This window comes from Tribolium madens, unplaced genomic scaffold (genome assembly GCF_015345945.1).
Source record: "Tribolium madens isolate multiple individuals breed KSU strain unplaced genomic scaffold, Tmad_KSU_1.1 Scaffold_1;HRSCAF=32;Tcas5.2_LG8, whole genome shotgun sequence".
NCBI lineage: Eukaryota > Metazoa > Arthropoda > Insecta > Coleoptera > Tenebrionidae > Tribolium > Tribolium madens.
Genome location: NW_025400984.1, coordinates 7,894,114 through 7,916,138, shown reverse-complemented (window position 1 = coordinate 7,916,138; position 22,025 = coordinate 7,894,114). Strand labels below are relative to the sequence as shown.

Here is a 22,025-nt window from a genome sequence, read left to right as displayed (position 1 = left end):
ATCAAATAATGTGAGTTATAATTTGTAAATCATAAATGTATATAAATTTTGGAACTAAATTAAACAGACAGTCACTATAAAATGCAATTAAAATCTATTTCGGTACGTTAATGTCTGGCTTAAACCAATAATTTATTTTGGAATCACTGAAAACAGCCCAATTTTAAGTTTAGCACAATACTAAAAATTAATCGGATAAAATTTGCCCCCCATGGTGCATTGAGGTCATCTTTGGTCATCAATGGGGGCAAAAATAATCAATATCTCTATTTCTTTTATTACAAGTCATCACAAAAGTGCACGCGTTTATAAAGTGACTAATTATTATAAAAACAAGAATATTTCAGGAAAGCAATAATTTATTATAGGAATTCTTTTAACAAATTAGTTATTAATACAGTTCAGTATTTTTTTCTGCATTGGTAAAACAAAACAAACCCACTATAAACTAAAACTCAAAAATTTGTTTTTCAATCCCGGACAAAGCCATTATTTTTTCGTTAAACAAAAATAATAAAAGATTTAAGATTGTAAATTTATATTAAAATTATTTAAGTAAAAAATAAAATACAACAAAAAAACCATTACTAATTATTTAGTTTTATACAGATTTTAAAATTAAGTAACTAATGCATTTAGAAGTTATAATTGCAATCTTCAAAAACCTTATCTAGGTAATAAGTGTACTTAAAAGTATGTTTCCAGGACTATAGCTTATAAAATCAAACCGACGTAACTCTCTTAGAATATCCAGTTATTTTTCCAGTTAGAGAATATAATTACATAAATGATTACATGATTACAAAAATAATTAGCCAAACGTAAGTTATATCAACAAAAAAAATGTGTTTTTACAAAGTGTTATTTTTATGATTAAATTGTATTGATGAAATGTAGATACACAAATCATAATTATTAGTCTCAATTATTAAGTTTTAAACTATATGTAGGCAACTAAATATACACCATTTTTTTCGTAATCTGAAATGTAGCAAATGAGTTTATCACTCATTTATTCAATATTTTTCTTACAAGTTTACAAGACGTTCTAAAAATAGCAAACAATGATTCAATAAAAAATTTACTCCTTTTTTTGCAAGACTCCATTATACTCAATCTGTAAATTAAATTGGGACCACAAACCGTCAATATCTTCAATTTAGTATCCCATTAACGTTCAATTCCATTATAAATAAAAGACACGTGCACTTATAGACTTTAATTAAGTTCTTATTGTATACAAGTCATCTATTGCATGTTGAACTCCAATAAGCTTTTTTGACATTTAACTTATCTCTGGCAATTTAAACAGCCCAAAACGCACGCAAATTTATCTTGTTTGAAGAAAGTAAAATCGATGAGTTATTTTTGGTCAAAAAAATTCAAATTACGTTTTGTAACGCCCTCTCAGTGTTTTGAAAGCCAAATTATAACAAGATTTCTACTTGGTTGAAGTTTGATTATCGTTCGCTAGATGGCTGGTGTAGTTCTGACACAAGCCCACTTGATAGACGACTGTCATTCTCATTAGTAAATTTGGCAAAATGCATACAGATTTGTCGCAACATTTGCACTCAGAAAAGTGCAATGAATTGATCCGATTATTGCAAGAATGTCACAATGAACACCCCTTTCGGAAATTCGTCGGTTACTGTAATTCCCTCGACCACCAAATGACCAAATGCCTGAAAGAAGAGAGACTTGCTCGACGCCAACGAAACTTTGAAAAATCCAAAGAGATGAAGGAGAAATTGCGGAGACTACTTCGTGAGGATAAAAACTTAGATTAAGTAGAATTGAATCAATTAAGTCAATTGTTGTTATTATGTAAGAGGAAATAAACGAAGTCACGTGTTATTCGATTTATTATTACTTTTACTCGGCACAAAAATTATCACAAAGATGATAGAGAAGGTACTAACCGTCAGAAATAAGCACAAGGGGGTGACCAACCCGAAATTTGTTAATAAAACCTGGAAGATTTTTGTTATAATCAAGGCGAACATCGAGTTCGACATGATTAAAAACTGGACCATGATTTTGTTTACTTCTTTGGGAAATAACTCAGGGATTAGGAGGAAAGGAACGGTTCCTAATCCCACAACATGGACTAGAATATACAACAGAAGGATCACCAAAGAGGTGAATTGCCAAAAATGAACATTAGCTTCCTCAACTAAGACTATTATATTTAAAACTAATAATACTGAAACTCCTATTGAGGAGAACAAGAGAACGTATTTTTTATTGTGACTAGGAACACAAAAAATCCCGTAAAAATTCGCTATTAAAAACATTAGAGAATACACCAAAGCACACATTTCCGGCCTTGGACAATGTGCCTTCTCAAAAATCATTTGCGAGTAAACCACAGTCGCCGGAGCTCCCGAAAACTGCTGAAAAAACACCAAACAGGCAAAAATCGCAAAATTTTTCCGCAAACTTTCCTTTTTTACTAAATCACAAAAACTGATACTATTATCAGGGGCATTAATCCGCTCTTTGATTTTCACAATCTCTTCACTGACGCTCAAATCGGGGCTCAGAAAAGCGATCAATTTTCGGGCTTCAGTCATTTTGCCACTTTTGACCAGTTCCCGTGGAGTTGATGGCAAGAAAATGGCAAGAAACAGGACCAAAACTGATATGATTGAAGTGATTATGCTGAAATTTCGAAAATCAACAAAGGGTCCATACGAGAAAGCCAGAAACACGCCTAGGAAAACATAGAGGTTGATTTGTTTGGCCATGGTTTGGGCTAGGGAGTCTTGACAGATTTCGTTGATGTAGAGTTTGACTTGACCGGTGCCAAAACCGTTTCCTGCACCAATCAGGAAACGACTTCCTAGTAGCCAGAAGACGTCACGGGCTTGCCACATCACAATCCAGCCAATGGTAATGAGACTAGCCCCGATGATGATCCCGTATTTGGCTCCTATTCGCTGGATTGACGAAAAAGGGGTGGAGACAGTATTGCCGATCATGAGGAATCCTGCAATCATGGCGCTTTGGTCCATGCTGATCCAGACTGGAGCCCCGGGCTGGATCAAAGTGGGATAAGTCGGAGAAGGCCACCCTAGCATTATGCCAAATGGTAGACACATAAGGGTTGCTAGAATTAATTCTTTCAAAATAGTTCTAGTGGTAGCAACTGACTTACCACAAATTGAAGGCAGGATTTGCCAGACTTTCCGCCGAAACTTCGAAGGGGCCATTTCTTCTTTCCTCTCAAAAACGTAAATGCACTCATGGTCGAGCTTCACCTCTAGTTGTCTTTTATTTGCTTCCATTGGGGCACTTAACTAAATATTTTTGTTGATTTATCACTTTAATTGTTTTATGCCTGAGATCAGCAACTGATTCTAAAATAAATAAAGTGTGTTGATTTTGCGTGTCTTGCCAAAGGAATGCCGGCTACTGAACATTGCTTTAATATTATGTGGACGACAATTAGCGTTTTGCCGCATTATTGCGACGGCCTTCATTGAACAATTCTTTATAGGCTGATAAATTTTAATTGATTTGTTAAAGAAAGAATTTTGTGACTGGGATGGAATCAGCTGTCTGAGGACTCGCTGCCAAGTCTAAATTTAAATGTCAAGCAGAAATCGCGGAAATTTCTCTTATCAAACACTTCGTGTGTTAGAAACTTTATATCATTGCAAATAGTAGATAAGTGCATATTAAATAATCTCTGCGGAAAATTTTCAGAATTTGCGTATCTAAATAATCAAAATGCAAGCAGGTGCAAGATACTAGAAGTGAGTTAAGGTGATCTCAAATTAGATAAAAGTGAACTGAACATTTGACTTTAAAAAAACGTTAGATGTGGTAAAAATAAATTTTGCAGAATTACGAATACGAATTTTTTTTTATTTTTTCCTTACATCCACAACAAAAAGTAAGTTTTTCCACCCTATTTCCAGAAAGGAAAGTGGTCAGTGAGAAACGGAATAACATGCCAATAAATTTAAGGTTGAACTATACTGAATAAAAAATATATTGTTATTTAAAAATTCTGAAAAAAATATCATACCTTTTTCATGGTCTTTGCAGCAATATATATAAATTTAATTTTTTTTGTCCGTTCCGTTTAAAAATAAATTTAAAAAAACCTCTATTTTTGGCCATTTTATTTTTTTATAAAAAAACTTCGGACGAATTTTTTGATTTATTTTTGGCGTATTGTGGATTACCTACTTATGTTACTGTATTTTTTTCATGCAATTTAAATAATACCTTTTTTCAATCCGTTACAAATACTTAAAATGAGATAAAAACTCAGATATTGTGTGTGTGAAGTACTTTTTTAATTTAGGAACAACATTCAATTGTAAAAAACCCATTTGTTTACTGTATTTCTTAAAAATTGAATTTTTCTTTTTTTCGTTTGAAAACTTGTTTGAACGGCTTTCCAAAATTGAGGTATCAGGAGACATTGGTAGTTTTTAAATTTTTCTTGCTGGATCGTAGGAAAAATTATATATACTACACCGCAGGAAAGTGTCTTCTCCTCCCTGGGTGCTTACTACCCAGATACACTTTCCTCCGTTGTAATACAAATAACTAAGGCTCGGATAAGGCACATAAAATAAGTAAAATATGCGCATATATTTAAAAAAAATATGCACAAGATATTAAGAAATATACTCCAATATATGCCAAATATGCATCGATATGCAAAACTTTTAACACTAAAAAATCAAAGTGGGGATAAATTTTTATCCTTGAGTAGGTACACTAAACTTTGTATTTTCGGCATCTTGAGTTGCATATACAGGGTGAATATAAAGTATGGAACCAAGCGGTTTTATTTTTAATCATTTGCCTCCGGAAAATAATAATTAATATAAATTAAAGTAATATAAAAAATGTGATCGTAATTTCAGAACGAAATTTTGTTTTGTTTTTGAGTTATGCGATTTTTTTTGTCAAAATTGCAATTTATGTGAAAAAATTTTTTTGAAAAAATTAAAAATAACGCAGATAGTTGTAATCCTTAGAGTATAGCTTTTATGAGAAAAATGATTTTATAGTGAGTTGCCATTTAAAAAAATTATTTTTTTTGTAGAACTCAAAAATAAAAGGAAATTTCGAAAAATTTTATATCACATTTTTATAGTAGTTTACCACTCATCAATTAGTTTTTTGAAAAAATAAATAGTTTAAGCAAAAAACGGTTGGTTCCATACTTTTTATTCACCTGGTATGTATACAATGAACGAAAGAGAATAAATAAATAAATTTTGCCTCAGACAAGCCATTTTAATAAAGTATTTAAGCCTTTCTAAGAAATCTGTACTTTTCAGATCATATCACTTTAAATAATTTCGCTAAAATTCATTTGCAGGCTACTACTTGTCCAAATGGAAGAATTATTGCCATACCAGGTGAATAAAAAGTATAGAATCAAATGTTTTTTGCATAAACTATTTCTTTTTTTCGTTCTCAAAATACGATCACATTTTTTATATTACTTTAATTTATAATAGGTAATTATTATTTTCTGGAGGCAAATGAATTAAAAAAAAAACGCTCACTTACATACTTTATATTCACCCTGTATAAAACGAATTTAAAAAGGAAACACTCAGCAGGATACTAATTCTTTAAGTCCAGTTTACGAATTACCGTTTTTTTTTCCCTTTAAAATATTTTGTAATCGGATCAATTTTCTTAAACTGTCCAATTTTTTACTTGAACTGAAATTTTTAATCGGAAATTTGTGATTTGAAGAAAATATTAACTTGAACTGAAGTTTTTAATCGTAGATTTATGATTTGAATAAAATATGCACAAATATGCATTTTTTATTTGGCTTATTTTAATCAAAAAACATTAGATATGCATAGAGAACTTACAATTTTGTTGATATACCTCTTAATAACAAATATGCATTTTGCATATAATCCGAGCCTTACAAATAACTATTATTACTAATTTATGTGCAGGAAATTTTATAAAGGTATAGGATATGACTCGTGTATTCCTATATTTGTTTCTTTTTTATGAAACGTTCAATGTACGAATGGTTTTGACAATAATTACTTATATACCTAAGTAAATCAAGTCTGGAATATGTAATTTTGTAAAATTATATCTAGTAAAAATCAAAATAAAAAAACAAAATTTAGAGCCCATCGTAACATATTTTAAAAAAGTGATATAAGTCTTTAACGACACAATAATACGTATAATTTACAAAATAAATAATTGGACAACTTTCTTTAATTTTTGCACTATTATTAAATTAGAGGAGAAAGTCCAGACTTATTATTACAGCCAGGGTTCAGCAACAATAGGATTTTTTTGGTAGAAATTATTCAAAGTACTTACGTATCAACAATGAAACAGCTTATTACAAACTTGGGAATATTTTTCACGCCTGTCCAATCATATAATGGCACCGATACACCACATAACATAATTATACAATGTAATGAATAAACCCTTTGTTTATTTAACACTACAGGCAACCTGCTCATTAATTAATTCAGATTATAGTTTTAATTTGTTATTATTTACAGACTAAATGATATTTTTGTGTTAACACAGTGTGATCTCTGATAAAAAAATAAAGCGCACCTAAAAATTTTTGTTGTTAATCACTAACAAATAAAATTCTTGAAACACTGAAACTAAGTTTCGGGAAATAGGTATTAGATAATAGTGCAGTGATTCTCAAACTTATTACGTGAAAAATGAGACGCGAGGTAATCCAACACCGGATAAATTCTAATCACGTTTTACGACATTGACATATTTGAGGGATTATTTCGGAAATATGAAGAATAATTATCTACATACCTACATATATACGTAAACTGTCACTTAGCGTCTGGTTAATTAGTTGTGGTTTATTTCATTGGAAAATTACAGAATTTTTTTGCCATCATCGTTTAATTTTTTAACTAACAGTAAAAAATACCGTACTTTTCTTTCTAACTATATACAAATTGCGAATATCCTAAGCTATCGCTTCAGTCACTGATGTGGGCATTCACCTTTCTTTTACTTACCTACACATGTGGTCTGGACCTTTCTTACCATCACAAAGACGATTGATTAACTGGTTTACAATGTTGTATTGAGAATCGGTTGAGCTTTGAACTTTTTATTTTCTTTAACACGAAAGTGATTTTTTTTTGTTTTCTAATTTGGTATAAAAATACACAGTAAAATGTATCTAGATTTGATGTGCAAACCCAGATATTATTCTAAATGAGCTACTTCTCCGACGATGCTTATTACAGCGCACTATCACATCATAACAACCCTTCACAAGTCGGTATAAAAACTGCTGATTTGTGAACACATTCTACGAAAAAGAAACAAGTTTGGGTGATAATAATCAACGAAAATAGAAATTAACTATTGATTTGGAAGTGTATAAAAAAGTCCTAAATTAATTTTTGAATAAATAACTACCCTGAGGAACTGGGGCTAAAAATGTTGACAACTACTGGTAGACTATTGACTATATTGTTATTATGTATTGTTCTATATAAATAAATTTCAAAGACAAGGTTAAAAAATAATTTATGACGGTTGAAATTTATCTGAACTTGTAATCAACGACACGAAACAATTTTGCAAAAAATACTACCGCAGCTGTTCTTTTGTTTCCATTCCCACATTAATTAAGAATTGAATATAAAAACAACAATTTTCGGTGTTTTTTATTCTCAATACATGTAAAGCAAACAAATACCTAACGATTTAAGATAAAACGGGGTGAGCGCTAGCTGTTAAAAATAAAATAATGTAAAAATCTCCACAATTTTTTTAACATCTAGTAAAAACGAAGCGAACAAAATAATAAGTTTTTTAACAGTATCTATATAAAAAAATGCCACTTATACTAACTTATAATCACAAAAAACTACTACTTTTGTTTCAAATTATGGTATACATTTAGATAACAAATGTAAACCCAAATGTATACCATAATTAGGGACAGAGGGACCAAAAAAAATAAGATTCCTAATGCAATTCTGTGCTCTTTCTGTTTCGCACAATTTTGCAAATTAGTTTAAATGTTATTAATAATATTTATTTTAACATTGTTCAAAAGCATTAAAATGTCGTAGATAAACCAAGTAATTCTTTGAACGAAGTAATTTTCTTTAGACAAGTAAACTTGAAAGTTTACTTTGAAATATTAATGGTTATAATGTTGGTTGCCTGACTACAAGACAAGAAGAACGTTGGTTATTTTATCAGTTTTTATTAATTTTTTTTTACAGTAATCAATCCTCTCTTTCAGCGTGTAACATTATTTATTTTTTTAACAAAAATCTTTCTTTCATTATCCTGGAATCTCAATTTTCCCCAAATATGCACCTATAACGTTTTCTAAGTTATTAGTATTAACTTGAGTACCATTTTGTCCTAGTTTAGTTAGTCTTGGCTCCACATACGAATCTATACAACTTGAACTATCTTTAACTAGAAATTTATTTATAACATTTTCATTAAAAAAGAGGCCAAAATTCAAAGTTACTTAAGTATTTTGTATAACCCCCACCGGTTCTCTAATCTCTTAGTTGATATTTCCATAATAGTTCCGCAAACCTATACTTCAATAATAAAATAGCTACTTTCCTTTGTAAAAAAAAAACTTGCCATGTTGTTCGTCCGATATTAATTCAATTATTGTTTTTTTCACCAATTCTAACTAGATTCTTTCTCTGTCTGTCTTTGATCAACTTAATTTAAGCTTAACTCGTTTAAGTATGAGGTCACACTTAGTAAAAAATAAGAATAATAATGTTAACCGCCAAAAATTTTATCTCTAAATAAGCAACCAATAAAACACCTTTGGATTTAAAAATGTCATCGATTCCCGCGAAATCAATACTACCAACTCCTGTCACCAGCTGTCACTGCTGCGAAGTGTCAACAAATTTATAATTAGAATAAACATTCGAGAAAAGTGAATAAAACACACTTAGTTTAAATTCTATCTTTGTTGGTTTCTTGTAGTTTAATTTAGAAACACGCGTGGTGATTCTTTTACTTTTTTGTGGTGAAAAACATCGCTCTTTTTAATGCTTCGCATTTGGTACTTTTAATTGAATAATTCAATTATGGAGGCACCGAAAACCTCGGATGTGGTCTTGATAGGTGGCAATTCCCATCCGGAATTGGTCAACTTAATTTCGCAACGTTTGGGGGTTAAATTCGGGGGCTGTGCTGTGTATCACAAGACCAACCGGGAGACCATGGTTGAGATCGGTGATTCAGTACGAGGGAAGGATATTTATATTATTCAGACGGGTACCAAGTAAGTACCATGGTATACCCATGGCTTCCATATTGATGGTACTTTTCCAGAGACGTCAATAACAATATTATGGAGCTTCTAATCATGGCATATGCTTGTAAGACTTCCTCAGCCAAGTCCATCGTGGGGGTCATCCCTTACCTCCCCTACAGTAAACAATGCAAGATGCGCAAACGCGGATGTATCGTCTCCAAACTCCTGGCCCAGATGATGGTCAAGTCGGGGCTCACCCATATCATCACCATGGACCTCCACCAGAAGGAAATCCAGGGTTTTTTCGATTGCCCCGTCGACAACCTCCGCGCTAGTCCCTTTCTCTTACAATACATTCAAGAATCGGTAAATCTCCTGTTATTTTTGGTGCCAATTAACCCACCAAATGCTAGATTCCAGACTACCGCAACTCTGTAATAGTGGCCCGAAATCCAGGAACGGCCAAAAAGGCCACTTCCTACGCTGAACGTCTTCGACTGGGAATCGCAGTCATCCATGGGGAGCAAAAAGTGGCAGAATCGGATGAAGTGGACGGGAGGTACTCCCCCCCAACCATCCCCCGGTCTAGGACCATGGACGCCGGCGTGGGAGTCCCCGTCCACATTGCTAAAGAAAAACCCCCCATTAACGTAGTGGGCGACGTTGGGGGCCGCATCGCTATTATGGTGGTATGAACTAAATTTGGTTCCTTAGTTAGCACAAATTATTGTTTTATTTTTGCTAGGATGACTTGATTGATGATGTCCAGTCGTTCGTGACCGCTGCAGAGGTTTTAAAGGAACGTGGGGCTTACAAGATTTATGTTTTAGCCACTCATGGCCTACTATCGTCAGATGCACCGAGGTTAATCGAGGATTCCCCTATTGATGAAGTATGTTTACCAGTATTGTTTTATTTTGTGTGATTTTCGTTTTTCAGGTTGTGGTCACGAATACGATTCCACACGAGTTGCAAAAAATGCAATGTCATAAAATTAAAACCGTGGATATATCGATTTTGTTGTCAGAAGCGATTAGGAGAATTCATAACAAAGAATCAATGTCGTATCTATTCAAAAATGTCACTCTTGAAGATTAAGTATTCGCATATCTTAAGTATTAAACTTGTTTATTTTTTTCAAGTCAAGTATTTTTGCATCTTTTGTTTCTATCGCGTAAATAAACATGACTAGTAAGAAAAGTCGTTTTGTTTTCGTAGAAAATACTTTATTCGTCAAAATAGCAAATTTGTTTTTGTACAGGAAAATGTACAATGGCAACTAAACTTTATTCACATAAATAATAACAATCTAGTTAAAATCAGTCAACAAAACAAAAAATAGAAAACGAACTCTACGAATCAGTAATTAAATGGCTTAACGAATTTCTTACGATGACATTTTCATCAATTAGCAATATCACATGTTTCCCAGAAGGAATATATTCACATTCATTTGGTACTTCTTCGACTATGGGTTCGCCACTTTGTGCGTTCCAACACAAAATTCCTTGCGAATAGTAAGCTATCACTATGCCATTTTCAACACAAACTCCTTTCAACCTAAAACACGAATCACTATTTTTCGAGTAAGAAATTGTTGATAATGCACCCTTCAAATCCAGTTGGTGGGTTAAAATTCTGGAGCTTTTTCCAAGATTGGTTCATTCCATTTATTGCAATGAGTCGCAACTCGTGATCAGCGCACTCCTGGATCGTGAACAGAAAACCCTAACAAATAAAAAATTGTTATTTACAATTGTTATTTCGCCTGTGGTACAGGCCAAGATTAAGTTGACACACAACGCCTTAATAATTGAGCCCTGTAAAATGGTTAACACAAGATTTGTATCAAAATTTTTGGCCGAAGACTTATTAAAAAATCTGAAATAAGTTTTTCAATAAAACAAAGAACCATTAAAACAATTGTGATGGCTATGCCGTACCACTAGATGTAATTAAAAAAGTTGTGTAAAATGGCACTTCAATAAAAATAAGTTTTCCGTATACAAAAATATATACAGAATGTTTCACACAACTTTACGAGGCTTGGGCCTAATGTACGCACCCAAATATACAAAAGTCACAAAACACTAGATACAAAAAATACATAAATTTAATTACACTACCCAACATTTTTTTAATGTGATTGATCTATTGACACGTGTATCAGGGTTCATTAATATCCCTAATTACGAATTTGATAAGAAAATTTCTCCATCACGTACAGATTTTAAGTTACAAGAAAATAGTTTTCTCAAATTTTGTCGTAAAAATTGTTCATTTCAAATAGAAATTAATTAAATAGACGACGAAAGAAATTAATTTATTCACTAAACAAGAACAATGTTGAAAGATGAATAAGATTCTAACATAGATCTGTTGTAGATGAATTTTTTGCAAAAGCTGACTTTTTTTTGTAGGGTGTTCCCTTATCAGGAACCAGCAGTAATCCCCCATCATAGCTGGATCCCATCTCCCTGGTACCTCAGTTCCATCGTCAATATATCCTGATGGAACCTTTCCCCTTGCTCGTCCCTAACGGCACCCAAATTTGGGGAAAAAAATTTAAATGAGAATGGAGAAAATGAATTTTAAGTGTTCCGTTTTGCGGCGATTTTGTCGAACATACTTACATATGATATCTTAAAATACCTAACTTTAAAATCTGATGTGCTATGGAATTTTCTTTATCATTTCTGAGTTTAGCACATAAAATAAAAAAAAAAATAACTGTTTTCTTCTCAGTCACAAAATGCTTGTTGGCTAGTGTTATTTAATTTTTGAAAACCCATGACAATAGTCTAATCACTGTTTCATTAATATTCATAAACTGCAGTTTTTCGGAAACAATTATCATTTCTTCTATCAATAGACGGCATGAATATGATTCTAGTATCTAATGTATCTATCTTAATCACTAACAACTAAAAACGTTGTAATTTTTAAAAGGATGAACAAACTAGAAAACAAAACAACAAACTAGAGTTCATATCGGAATATGTATTGTTGATTGCATCTTACAGGCGCAGGCCTCGTAAAATTATGTAAAACACCCTTTACACATTTTATGAATGTGTCTGAAGGATGCTGTTTTTTGAGAGTTTTTGTTGTCAATCTATGTTAACAGATCAGGAGGCCAAAAACTTACTCTATCACACTTGACCCAGTGAGTGCACAAAAGCGACTTGATATTCGACAATTCAATACTGGCAACAATGTATCCATATTCGATATTCCATAATGTGATTTTATTTTCGCCGCAACCCATGACTAAGCTGTCACAATCTAAAATTACGGTTAGTATCGAATTATGAGTGAGTTGTAACAAACCTTCGATGTTGTGTAACGAAGAAACGTAATGTTCAACTGGTTGAATCTCGCTTATGTTGGCAACGGTCTGAAAATCGGCGGCTAAATGAAAAGAATGGATTTTTGTACGTTTTTCATTGCCTTGGACCAATTGCCAACAGACGATGATGCGAGGGTAACACCGAAGAACGCAGTATCGTACGTCGTCGGCGCACCTGAAACAAGTCTTGGTCAGTAATGGTCAACGGAACGCAATTCCACCTTACCCTTTAATATTCTCCAATTGCAATGCCTTCTTCTCCAACCCATTCTGCCTCAGCCTCCAGAAATACACCGTGGCGAAAACATCAGCCACTGGTACTTCCCTCACGTCCGATTTGTGTTCTTTGGTCCATAATTCGACATATGCCACACTGGTCTCAGTCGAAATCACCATTTCGTTGGCATTTTTTTGTACGTAAGTGCTATTTAGGGGAATTCTTTGGATTTGTCCTTTAGGAATCCACATGTTTTGTGCTCCTAACACATTCCCCAAGGCACTTTGCGTCCAAAACGATACAGATTTTTCTTGAACTATGACCAAATTGAAGTCCTGATAAAACCCCCTCAAAACTGCACCGTCATTTTTCGAAATCCTTATCGAATGGTTCAGTTTCCGATTATCCGAATTCGACGCAGAATTCCAATTGTGGAGACCGTAATTGTTCAAAAATAACTTTCGACGGTTGCTATGAGTGAGACTTCGATGCAGCGATTTTGTTGCGATTGTAGTGTTCACAGGGAGGACTTGTAGCTCAGGAATAGGGACCGGACTCAGATTATTCTGGAGCGACTCCTCTTTTTCTTCTTCTTCTTCTTCCTCTTTTTTTTCTTCTTCCTCTTCATTTTCTTCTTCATCCACTTGTTTTTCCTCAGTTGGTAATTCGTCAACTTTCGCATAAGCGTGCTCGAAGGCAATCAAATCGACTGCATCTTTCTTCACGTTATTTTCCTTCTCCTCTGAAGTTTTCTTCTCGGATAAATCTGCAAATATCTTATAAGCCTTCTGGACGTCTGCTTCTTGCGCCATCTGCTTGCTTATAAGATTAGTAATCGAACCAGACGCTAAAATCCTAGTTTCTATAACACTTTTCCTATGCTCCTCGCTCATTTTATCCAACTCCAACATATCATCAACGAAATTTTTTAAATCGACATTTTCATCATCAGAATTTGTGTGAACTGAGACGATTTCGCAACGCAATTTCTCCACCGAATCGTCCGAATCTGTACGAACTGAAATCATTTCGCAATGTGGGGATTCCAACTTTTGCACCGAATCTGTTTCAAGAGTTTCCGTTTTCGTATTTTTCTCGTTCTTGTCTTTGATTTTCTTCAAGAATTTTTTCCGTGTTTTCCTTCTCTGCTGACTTTTACGCAGAATCAGTCTATCCAAAGAAATGAATCTGAGTCGACCTTTGCTTCGTAACGAATTAATCCTCTTGAAATTGAATTGACGCGATTTGAGCCCAAAATTAAATTTTCTTCGCTTCTCGACTTTTTTCAACTTGCCATTCTTCCGTGACCTGAAACCTTCATCTACAATTTTCTTAACTGAATCCTCAAAATCAACAAATTCGCTAAATTTCGACTTGGGGGGCAACGGTAAATACTTATTTGGTGCTTCTCTCATGTTCTTCTTCTTCCCATCAAAAATACTTGACTTGATATTTAAATCTTCAAATGATTTGAGGGTAGGGAAAGTGTTTACGTCGTTTTCTGAACACGTTTCTTGGTGGTTTTTATTATTTTGAACTAAATTCTTGACTCTATTAGATCTCCTATTTCCAAATAATTTTTTCTTCTGTTTCTTATCACCAGGTTTCATTAATTGCAGGTAACTACAAAGCTCCTTTTTCTGACTCTCTGGACTTAGAGGAGTTTCAAGATTGTTTACATTTCCGTTAACTTTGGTACATTCCTCGTTTTTAACCTTTTTCTCTTCATTCAAAACTGCTTTTTTGGCTTTTTCCATGTAAGAAAACAAGGGGGTGACTCTTGTAAAACAAGATTTGGGTACATTGATTGTGATTTTGTCACTTTTATCAAAATCGTAACGAATACAAATACTTTTATTCCCACTAGTGGCCCCCATATCGTCATATTTAGACGTATCTATCCATTCTTTAACTTTTTCATAATGACTGGGGGTGTTTTCGGAGTCCAAAACTTTTGACTTCCTTTTGGTAGCTTTCTGTCCGTCCCAACTCACTGGAACTCTGTGAATTTCGGAACTTAGGGTTAAAACAGTCATTGGAGAATCCGTATTTTTGGGGGAACGATTCGACGATGCACTTGAGAGGGAAATAACACTTGCCATTACGAAAGTTTATAATTGATAACGACGCACTTAATTTATTGCGCTATATATTTTTATTTGTTTAACACTCATTTTTAACTTGTATTCTTGGGGGGACGCCAAAACAACCCCCCAAATATGTCAAATAATCAAAAAATACCAAGGGGGCTTGTGGTTGACGCTTTGGTGATTTTTCTGCGACTGTAGCGCCACCAAACAAAAACAAATTTCACCAAAAAAATTAATTTATAAATAATATTGAAAAGTAATTAAATTACTTAATGTAAATTAGTTTGTTTGTAATATTTATTGCGGTTTGTAAATTTAAAATAAGTTTTTGAGTCCGAAATTGATTTTATCGAGGATTGGTAATGTGAATGTCACTAGAAAAATTGCAAATGGCCGCCGAGTTATTGACTTATTAAAATTTTAGTCAATTTTTGTAAAAATTCGGCGAGCTTTCGGTAAGTTTGCAATAAGAGGCGTGATAAGTTTATTCTGTACGTTTGTTTAAACTTGAACAATGGATGAGTTGCAAAATTATCGTCTGCAACTGCAACAAGTCGAAGCTGCCCTTCTGAGTGACCCCGACAACAAAGAACTGCAAAAACTCAAAGTTGATTTGGAAGAAGTTATTGAATTGTCCCTCGACTTGAAAAACAAAGCTGATGAGGCCGCAAATCAGCCCGAGTACACCGAACCAATTGGGGTACCTGAGGAAGATGAGATAACAAAGTCGCTCCTGGCCGTCGAACAGTTCGTTGCTCGTAACAAATCGAAGAAAATCTGGCGTATTGGTGACACCTGTTTGGCCAAATGGAACGATAACGGGCAGTATTACGAAGCCCGAATTGATGCAATCCTCCCGGACGGACAGGTAAATGTGACTTTTGAAGCTTATAAGAATCGGGGGGTTTCTACCTTAGCGGAAATTAAAGAATTCACAGGAGCAAAACGCGTCCTGACTGAAGCTGAGCGTTTGAAACGCATCAAAATGATGAATAATCGCGAATATCTGAAAAAGAAGAAGCTGAAGAAACAACAGAGATTTAAAGTATTGGAAGAAGAGAGAGAAGTTGAGAAAAACAAGTGGTTGGCTTTTACGAACAAAGCCGTGAAAAATAAAAAGAGTGGTCTTACTAATAAGAGTATTTTCGCGTCGCCGGACTCTGTGAATGGACGCGTAGGTATTGGCACCTGTGGGATAAGTGGAAAGCCCATGACTGAGTTTACGACAGCTGAAAAGTGGAGGAAAGGGGTTTAATTTACTACTACAAGAGATTGTACACTGACTAGAACTTTATTCAACTATTTTTTTTAATTAATTAAGATTATCAGTTAATTGTAAATAAATGTTTCATAAGGAATTATTCTTAATTAACAGGCGCAACTGTTATCAATAGGAGTCAACCCATTTTTCTGTAAATTAATCTCCTGTAATTCACTGAAATCGTTCCTAGGTTCTTCACTAACAACCAATGTTTCGGTAATTCGCTTAAATAACTGTTTTATGTTCAAACCAACTTTCGCACTTGTCTCTACAAAAGTAACATTCAATTCCTTGGCCTTTTGTTCCCCGTCTTCTCGAGTCACTTGTCTCAAATCCTTCAAATCGACTTTATTCCCGACCAAAAACACAATGACGGAGTCTCCGCGCTCCATGCGTACGTCATTTATCCATTTTGTGGTTTGGTGGAATGTCTCAACGCTGGTCACATCAAACACCACCACCGCCACTGATGAGTCTCTTATGTAAGCAGGGATTAAGGACCGGAAACGCTCCTGACCGGCGGTGTCCCACAGTTGCAAACGGACTGTTTTGTCGGTCAAATACATCGTTTTTGACAAAAAGTCTATACCAACAGTGGCCTGATAAGCGGTATCAAAGCTGTCGTACATGAATTTCGTTATTATCGAAGTCTTTCCAACACTCTGTTCCCCCAGAAAAACCAATTTGTATTTCTGTAAATTGGGGTTGTAGTCTTTCGAGATTGAAAACTTTGTCATTTTGGGACAAAAAAACAAAACGCGACCTTTAGGCGACTGTGTTTATTTACAAACTTATTTACAATTAAACGAAACCGTTTATTATTCAATTTTGACTCCTAAAATTATTTTTTGTTTAATTTAGACTCAAACTTTCTAAATTCTTGGTCTGCGATTAAATCTACCTCATCTTGCACTTGTTCCACCCCCAAAACTTCAGGAATATAAAATTGTAGCATATTTTGGACACCATTCTTTAGCGTAACTATTGAACTAGGACAACTAGTGCAAGCCCCTTGTAGTTTTAATTTAACTATACCGTCGTCGTACCCCATGAAAATTATGTCACCTACAATTTGTAAAAATAATTTAAATGTGGTGTAAAGCCTCGTGGTAATTACCTCCGTCTTCTTGTACAGTAGGTCTAATCCTTGTGTCTAATAGTTCTTTAATCATTTGAACAATTTCACTATCATCTTCATTAATTTCTATAAAAAATTAATGTGATAATTATTGACTCAAAATGAGGAATTACGTGTGTCTGCGTTCGGCGTTGCGTCGTTCAAAACCGGTAATCCGCTAGCGAAAAAGTCCATAATAGTTGCAAAAATTTCAGGTTTGATAATTTTCCATTCAATTTCATCGTCTGTTTTAGTAACAGTGATAAATTCCGGTCCTAGAAAAACACTTTTGACACCTTCTATACGAAAAAGTAATTTTCCTAAAGGTGAACAATACGCTGCTTGTCCATTGGGAAAATCTATAGTTTGGCCCTCCTCTAGAACTTTAACCCCCGGCAAAAACTTGAGACTATTCGGATTTGGGGTTTCTTGAGTTTGAATAAACATTGATAATTTCGGAGTGGTTTTGATAAAGCGGCGGGGTACATTGTCTTGAAAAGGGGCTAAATGTGGGGACCTATAATTACATAACCTCACTTTTTATTATTTTTTCTTGTATAAACACTTACTTATGGGCGTTGAGGGCTAGTTTTTTGCTTTGTTGGGGCAGTTTAGTCAAAATACGGAGAGAATTACGCCACATTTTAATTTGTTTATCTCAATTTTGGGGTTAGAATGCCGACATTTGACAGATTTGTTGAATAACTTGGCTAAAATGAGGAAATTTATAGTATTGTTGGTAATTAAATTTGCAAAACTAAGAACTTTAGGGTTACGGAAAATCACACTGGAAGATTTTGCGTATTTAAAAATTTTTGAGAATTGTGATCAGATATGTCAAAACAAGGCGCGCTTTTCAAATTTGTTAATTTGTTATTCTAATAATTAATACATTATTGAAATGTATGGCATTAAACTCTTATTTATCTCCATTGTTTATCAATAAAAGTGACTCTGTTTTCTTAGAAGTGTAATAATTGTTCAATAAATCATTTTGTGTTGATAATGCCACAGGGGGACATTTAAATCAGTCTAATAAAATCCGTTATTTATAATTACTAATTGTATTTTTATTAATTCCTGACGCCTGTTTACGATTTTTTAACGTTAATATAAAATTTTGACCTTTATTTTACGGATGATATTAGCAATACCATATACTATTTTAATGTTTTTTTTTTAATTAATTTAAATTTGTTATATCCATCCACTCTGAGTATGATTATGAGTCATAATGAATTAATTATTATGTATTCGATGTGCAAAAAATTTACCACGATGGTTACGAAAAACCAAAGTGGTTCAAGTCTTAAGTACAGGCGAAATGTTGAATAAAATGAAACAATAAATCGATTTCGACTTAACGATGCATAAAAATACCTGAATTTACGAAGCACGACTAAAACAATTGAACTCAGTGACTCATATTTGCTCCTCCATTGGAGGAAATCAAATAAATTATTGATAACGCAGTTCCGCAATCACACCCAGCTAACAATCCCAAACAACGCATTTTTTACATAATTTATTGGAAAATCAAAAAAAAAAAACCTGCACCTAAATGCGTAGTTGATTGAACGCTGATCAACAATCCTTGGAGCTTGGAGGTGGTTGAAAGTTTCAATTTATCCACAATTTACGTAAAGAGATTGCAAAGCTCCCCAACAGTCCCCCCCAAAGCGCCTTTTGTTTATTTTTCAGCTAAAAAGTGGGAGAAATGCACAATTTGGGAGGGGATTAGCGCTCGCCTTATATAATTTGAGTGAGCGACAACAAAATCGCGTTGTTTTCGAGTATATACACGTGTTTTTTCTCCTCTCCAACATGTCGGCATCACCTATGGCAAGACAAGTGACCGAGAGTAAGGCCATTCCGACTAAAAAAGTCCTTATCAACGACCCCTCTGAACTGCCATCGCATTATTCCTCCACGCCGGGAGGCACCCTCTACTCAACCACTCCGGGAGGTTTGTATTTTTGACCAAGAGTCATTTTAATACGAATTTATAAATATACAAACACCAATTTGCATCTTCTTATCGGCGCGACAAGAGTTCATCGTTGTCTTATGTAATTACTTAAAAAAAAACAAGTCTCGAAGCGTCGTCTACACGTGGCGAATTTATAATGTGACCTTGAGTAAACATTAGTGATAATAGTAAACACGAGTTAATTCTGGCAAGCTGTGTGCAAAATACGCAGTTTTGCAAATATTTTGCTCAAAACTGGGAAAAAGTTAAATATTCCATTGACCTAATCCAATATTGATAAAGTTGGGAGAACTTGACCAGACGCACGTTCGTTCGTGTTCTTGTGTTTTTGCTTTTGTTGATATTATTAGTGTCAAGGTTTATATTTTCGTCGCTCCACATTTCTTCCGCTTCATCTTTGATTTTTTGAGCGACTTTTATAAATCAAAAGACGTAACATCACTTTAAATTTTCTTGATATTTATGCAAAACAAGCCGATAATAACATCCCAAAACACGATAAAAAGTACTCAAACGTCCTTGGACCTGGTATTTTAGTCATCTATACTATCATCTTATCGAAGAAGCCTCTCGGTGGGAGAGCTTTATTTTTACGTGTGAATCATGTTCCAGGTACGAAAATAGTCTACGAGAAGGCTTTCTTAATGAATTTACGCAACTCTCCTATTTCGAAAACTCCTCCGAGTTACGGAATCCCTGAACACTTGATGCGGGGAAAAACGAATTGTAACGGAGTCCCCAGCAGACGGTTTTCACCTCCGACTAAAAACCATTCAGCGAAAATCGAAGATTCGCACGACGAACACCAGTTCCAAATCGACATTTAGTTCTAAGTTTTTGTTTAGTTTTAGTATTTTCTTATGTATTGTGAGAGGATACTCGAAGTCATACTTGATCTTATCTGATCAAAAGATTGAGTTTTATTGTTACAAAAGTTAAAACGTAGAAAATTGACAACTGATAAGGAATTTTACAATGGCGATAAGTCGCACGACTTAATAATTACACAAAATGAGGACACTTTTGCCGTTTTAAGATTTGTTATTGTATATTTTCTTTTGTATTATTTAATGCTTTTCGTAATAAAACTTAAAAAAAATGAGCGTTTTATTTGATATCGCAACGATAAGGATTTATTTAGTACACTAAACAGGAAATTGTATTATTTAAAATAAGCCGCCATTTTTTTACAAATTGACATTTAAGCAACAAGGTCTTTAAAACTAGGTGAACTTAATATTATTGACCATAAATTTAATTAACAATAAATTAAACTCATCTCATTACAAAAACAAAGATAATTAACCTCCACTCACCTTTTCTTTTTGTTTGTTTCGTGGCCGCTCATACTATTAAAAAAATTAAGACGCAAGGTTTCTGCATTAAAAGTGATTAAAACAGGTCGGCTCATTTTGCAAAAATCTAATTTATTTTAATTATTACACTCTCTCAACGACACATATTTCAACAAATCAAAATCGTAGTGCCACTCATTGTGATACCTAGAAATCAACTTGACAAAATTTCTCGTAAGGGCTAAACCAGGCCCTATATAAAAAAAAGACATCCGACGCGACAATCTGGACGTCAGTGTAAGCCAAAAGCCGCCGGGCTTCCCTAAATTTGCATTTGATGAAATCATAATCGGCGGAAGTATCAATACTGTTCAAATTTAAAAAAGTTGTTTAAAAAAGTCCAGTCACATCTCGACGTGATTGGCATAGTTTTTCACCCATGGGTATTTTTCCGCGTTTTTCTCATTTGTAATGTTTCAATTATACGTCCTTAAAACTAACTAAATTGTAAAATTTGCTCTCTATGACGCTAATCTTCCTCTAAAATAGCCCATATGGAGTCACATTTGGGCAAATTAGCCATGTGGTCGATCGAGTTGACAGCCACCACTTGAGGGAGTTCCCTGAAGTCGCACATCAAGCCTTGATAAAATTTAAATTGAAAATATACAGGGTGTCCAACGAGTAATAATGAGCCTGAAATTTTTTTTTGAAACAACCAACATTACATTTCATAGATAACGTGGATATTAAAATATTTTGTTTTAATTAGTTAAACATAGTAATCGTATTTTTATTTTTGACAAATTTCTTTTAGTCAAAATGACTACTCCAGTTTTAGGGAGTCCGTCTATTTGGATATCACGTTGGAAAGGATGATAAAAACCCGCAGTCTGCGAAGTATTTTTCAAACATTCTTCATAAATGAGAATCTTATTGGCCTTTTCGGCAATATTTTAGTAATTCCCACCAAATTCTCCAAGGTTTGACATTTTATAAATTAAAGTTGAAGTGCTGTTTGGTCACTAAAGTCTGTTTTTTTTTAAATGGAAATTACCAAGTCAAAATTTTGGTGAAAAAATTGGTAGCAGCTTGTCTCCATAGCCACAAACTTTGTTTTGCTCTTTGTTTTTGTCCCTAGAAATTTTGTTAAAAAATTATGATTATGTGTTCAAATTGAGATGTTGTCAAAATTTTGACTTTTATGAATCTTGTGTGCCTGTTTGCTCTTTGAAAGCGCTATAATTGAATACCTGAGGACAGACATCATTACCTAAGGTCTAAGGACAGAATTTAGTGCTAATAATTTTGACAGAAACACACCGCAAGTAAGTACAATGTTGTGGACAAAAATGAGATTCTTGCTACAAAAACTTTGAAGAAAAAAGATGTATATAGAAAAAAGTTATTTAGTAAAAGATAGAAGTGGATATTATGATGATTGGCA

General features: G+C 33.8%; 8 protein-coding genes across 13 annotated transcripts; 4 read left to right on the top strand and 4 right to left on the bottom strand.

Moving 5' to 3' along the window:
- Positions 1–1,130: 1,130 nt before the first annotated feature.
- Positions 1,131–7,240, bottom strand: LOC123016421 (solute carrier family 2, facilitated glucose transporter member 8-like). Of its 5 annotated transcripts, none has more exons than XM_044416806.1 (3): positions 7,020–7,240; positions 3,161–3,362; positions 1,166–3,112 (listed from the first exon to the last, which is right to left on the bottom strand). In XM_044416806.1, the coding sequence occupies exons 2-3, from the start codon at positions 3,288–3,290 to the stop codon at positions 1,848–1,850; spliced, it is 1,395 nt and encodes a 464-aa protein (XP_044272741.1). In that variant the 5' UTR covers positions 3,291–3,362; positions 7,020–7,240; the 3' UTR covers positions 1,166–1,847. The 5 variants fall into 5 exon arrangements, with proteins under 5 accessions (XP_044272744.1, XP_044272741.1, XP_044272743.1 ...); XM_044416808.1 differs by lacking the exon at positions 7,020–7,240 and adding an exon at positions 6,337–6,384; XM_044416805.1 differs by lacking the exon at positions 7,020–7,240 and adding an exon at positions 6,808–6,957 and having other exon boundaries at positions 1,167–3,112.
- Positions 1,493–1,857, top strand: LOC123016422 (COX assembly mitochondrial protein 2 homolog). Its single transcript, XM_044416811.1, has one exon. The coding sequence runs from the start codon at positions 1,545–1,547 to the stop codon at positions 1,788–1,790; it is 246 nt and encodes an 81-aa protein (XP_044272746.1). The 5' UTR covers positions 1,493–1,544; the 3' UTR covers positions 1,791–1,857.
- Positions 7,241–8,881: 1,641 nt separating the features above from the next.
- LOC123004529 (phosphoribosyl pyrophosphate synthase-associated protein 2) lies at positions 8,882–10,459 on the top strand. The gene is made up of 5 exons (XM_044397865.1): positions 8,882–9,286; positions 9,337–9,625; positions 9,673–9,948; positions 10,005–10,151; positions 10,199–10,459. Exons 1-5 carry the CDS (start codon positions 9,090–9,092, stop codon positions 10,355–10,357), a joined length of 1,068 nt encoding a protein of 355 aa, XP_044253800.1. The 5' UTR covers positions 8,882–9,089; the 3' UTR covers positions 10,358–10,459.
- Positions 10,460–10,469: 10 nt separating this feature from the next.
- LOC123004524 lies at positions 10,470–15,198 on the bottom strand. The gene is made up of 5 exons (XM_044397859.1): positions 12,835–15,198; positions 12,590–12,783; positions 12,408–12,544; positions 10,869–10,987; positions 10,470–10,819 (listed from the first exon to the last, which is right to left on the bottom strand). The coding sequence occupies exons 1-5, from the start codon at positions 14,925–14,927 to the stop codon at positions 10,612–10,614; spliced, it is 2,751 nt and encodes a 916-aa protein (XP_044253794.1). The 5' UTR covers positions 14,928–15,198; the 3' UTR covers positions 10,470–10,611.
- Positions 15,199–15,281: 83 nt separating this feature from the next.
- Positions 15,282–16,273, top strand: LOC123004527 (survival of motor neuron-related-splicing factor 30). The gene has a single exon (XM_044397862.1). The coding sequence runs from the start codon at positions 15,430–15,432 to the stop codon at positions 16,168–16,170; it is 741 nt and encodes a 246-aa protein (XP_044253797.1). The 5' UTR covers positions 15,282–15,429; the 3' UTR covers positions 16,171–16,273.
- Positions 16,200–17,043, bottom strand: LOC123004528 (ras-related protein Rab6-like). Its single transcript, XM_044397863.1, has one exon. The coding sequence runs from the start codon at positions 16,911–16,913 to the stop codon at positions 16,284–16,286; it is 630 nt and encodes a 209-aa protein (XP_044253798.1). The 5' UTR covers positions 16,914–17,043; the 3' UTR covers positions 16,200–16,283.
- On the bottom strand, positions 16,941–18,179 carry LOC123004526 (NFU1 iron-sulfur cluster scaffold homolog, mitochondrial-like). Of its 2 annotated transcripts, XM_044397860.1 has the most exons (5): positions 18,059–18,179; positions 17,863–18,003; positions 17,428–17,810; positions 17,294–17,380; positions 16,941–17,241 (listed from the first exon to the last, which is right to left on the bottom strand). In XM_044397860.1, exons 2-5 carry the CDS (start codon positions 17,934–17,936, stop codon positions 17,018–17,020), a joined length of 768 nt encoding a protein of 255 aa, XP_044253795.1. In that variant the 5' UTR covers positions 17,937–18,003; positions 18,059–18,179; the 3' UTR covers positions 16,941–17,017. The 2 variants fall into 2 exon arrangements, with proteins under 2 accessions (XP_044253795.1, XP_044253796.1); XM_044397861.1 differs by having other exon boundaries at positions 17,863–18,140.
- Positions 18,180–19,050: 871 nt separating this feature from the next.
- On the top strand, positions 19,051–20,394 carry LOC123003719 (eukaryotic translation initiation factor 4E-binding protein). The gene is made up of 2 exons (XM_044396677.1): positions 19,051–19,259; positions 19,896–20,394. Exons 1-2 carry the CDS (start codon positions 19,118–19,120, stop codon positions 20,108–20,110), a joined length of 357 nt encoding a protein of 118 aa, XP_044252612.1. The 5' UTR covers positions 19,051–19,117; the 3' UTR covers positions 20,111–20,394.
- Positions 20,395–22,025: the final 1,631 nt, after the last annotated feature.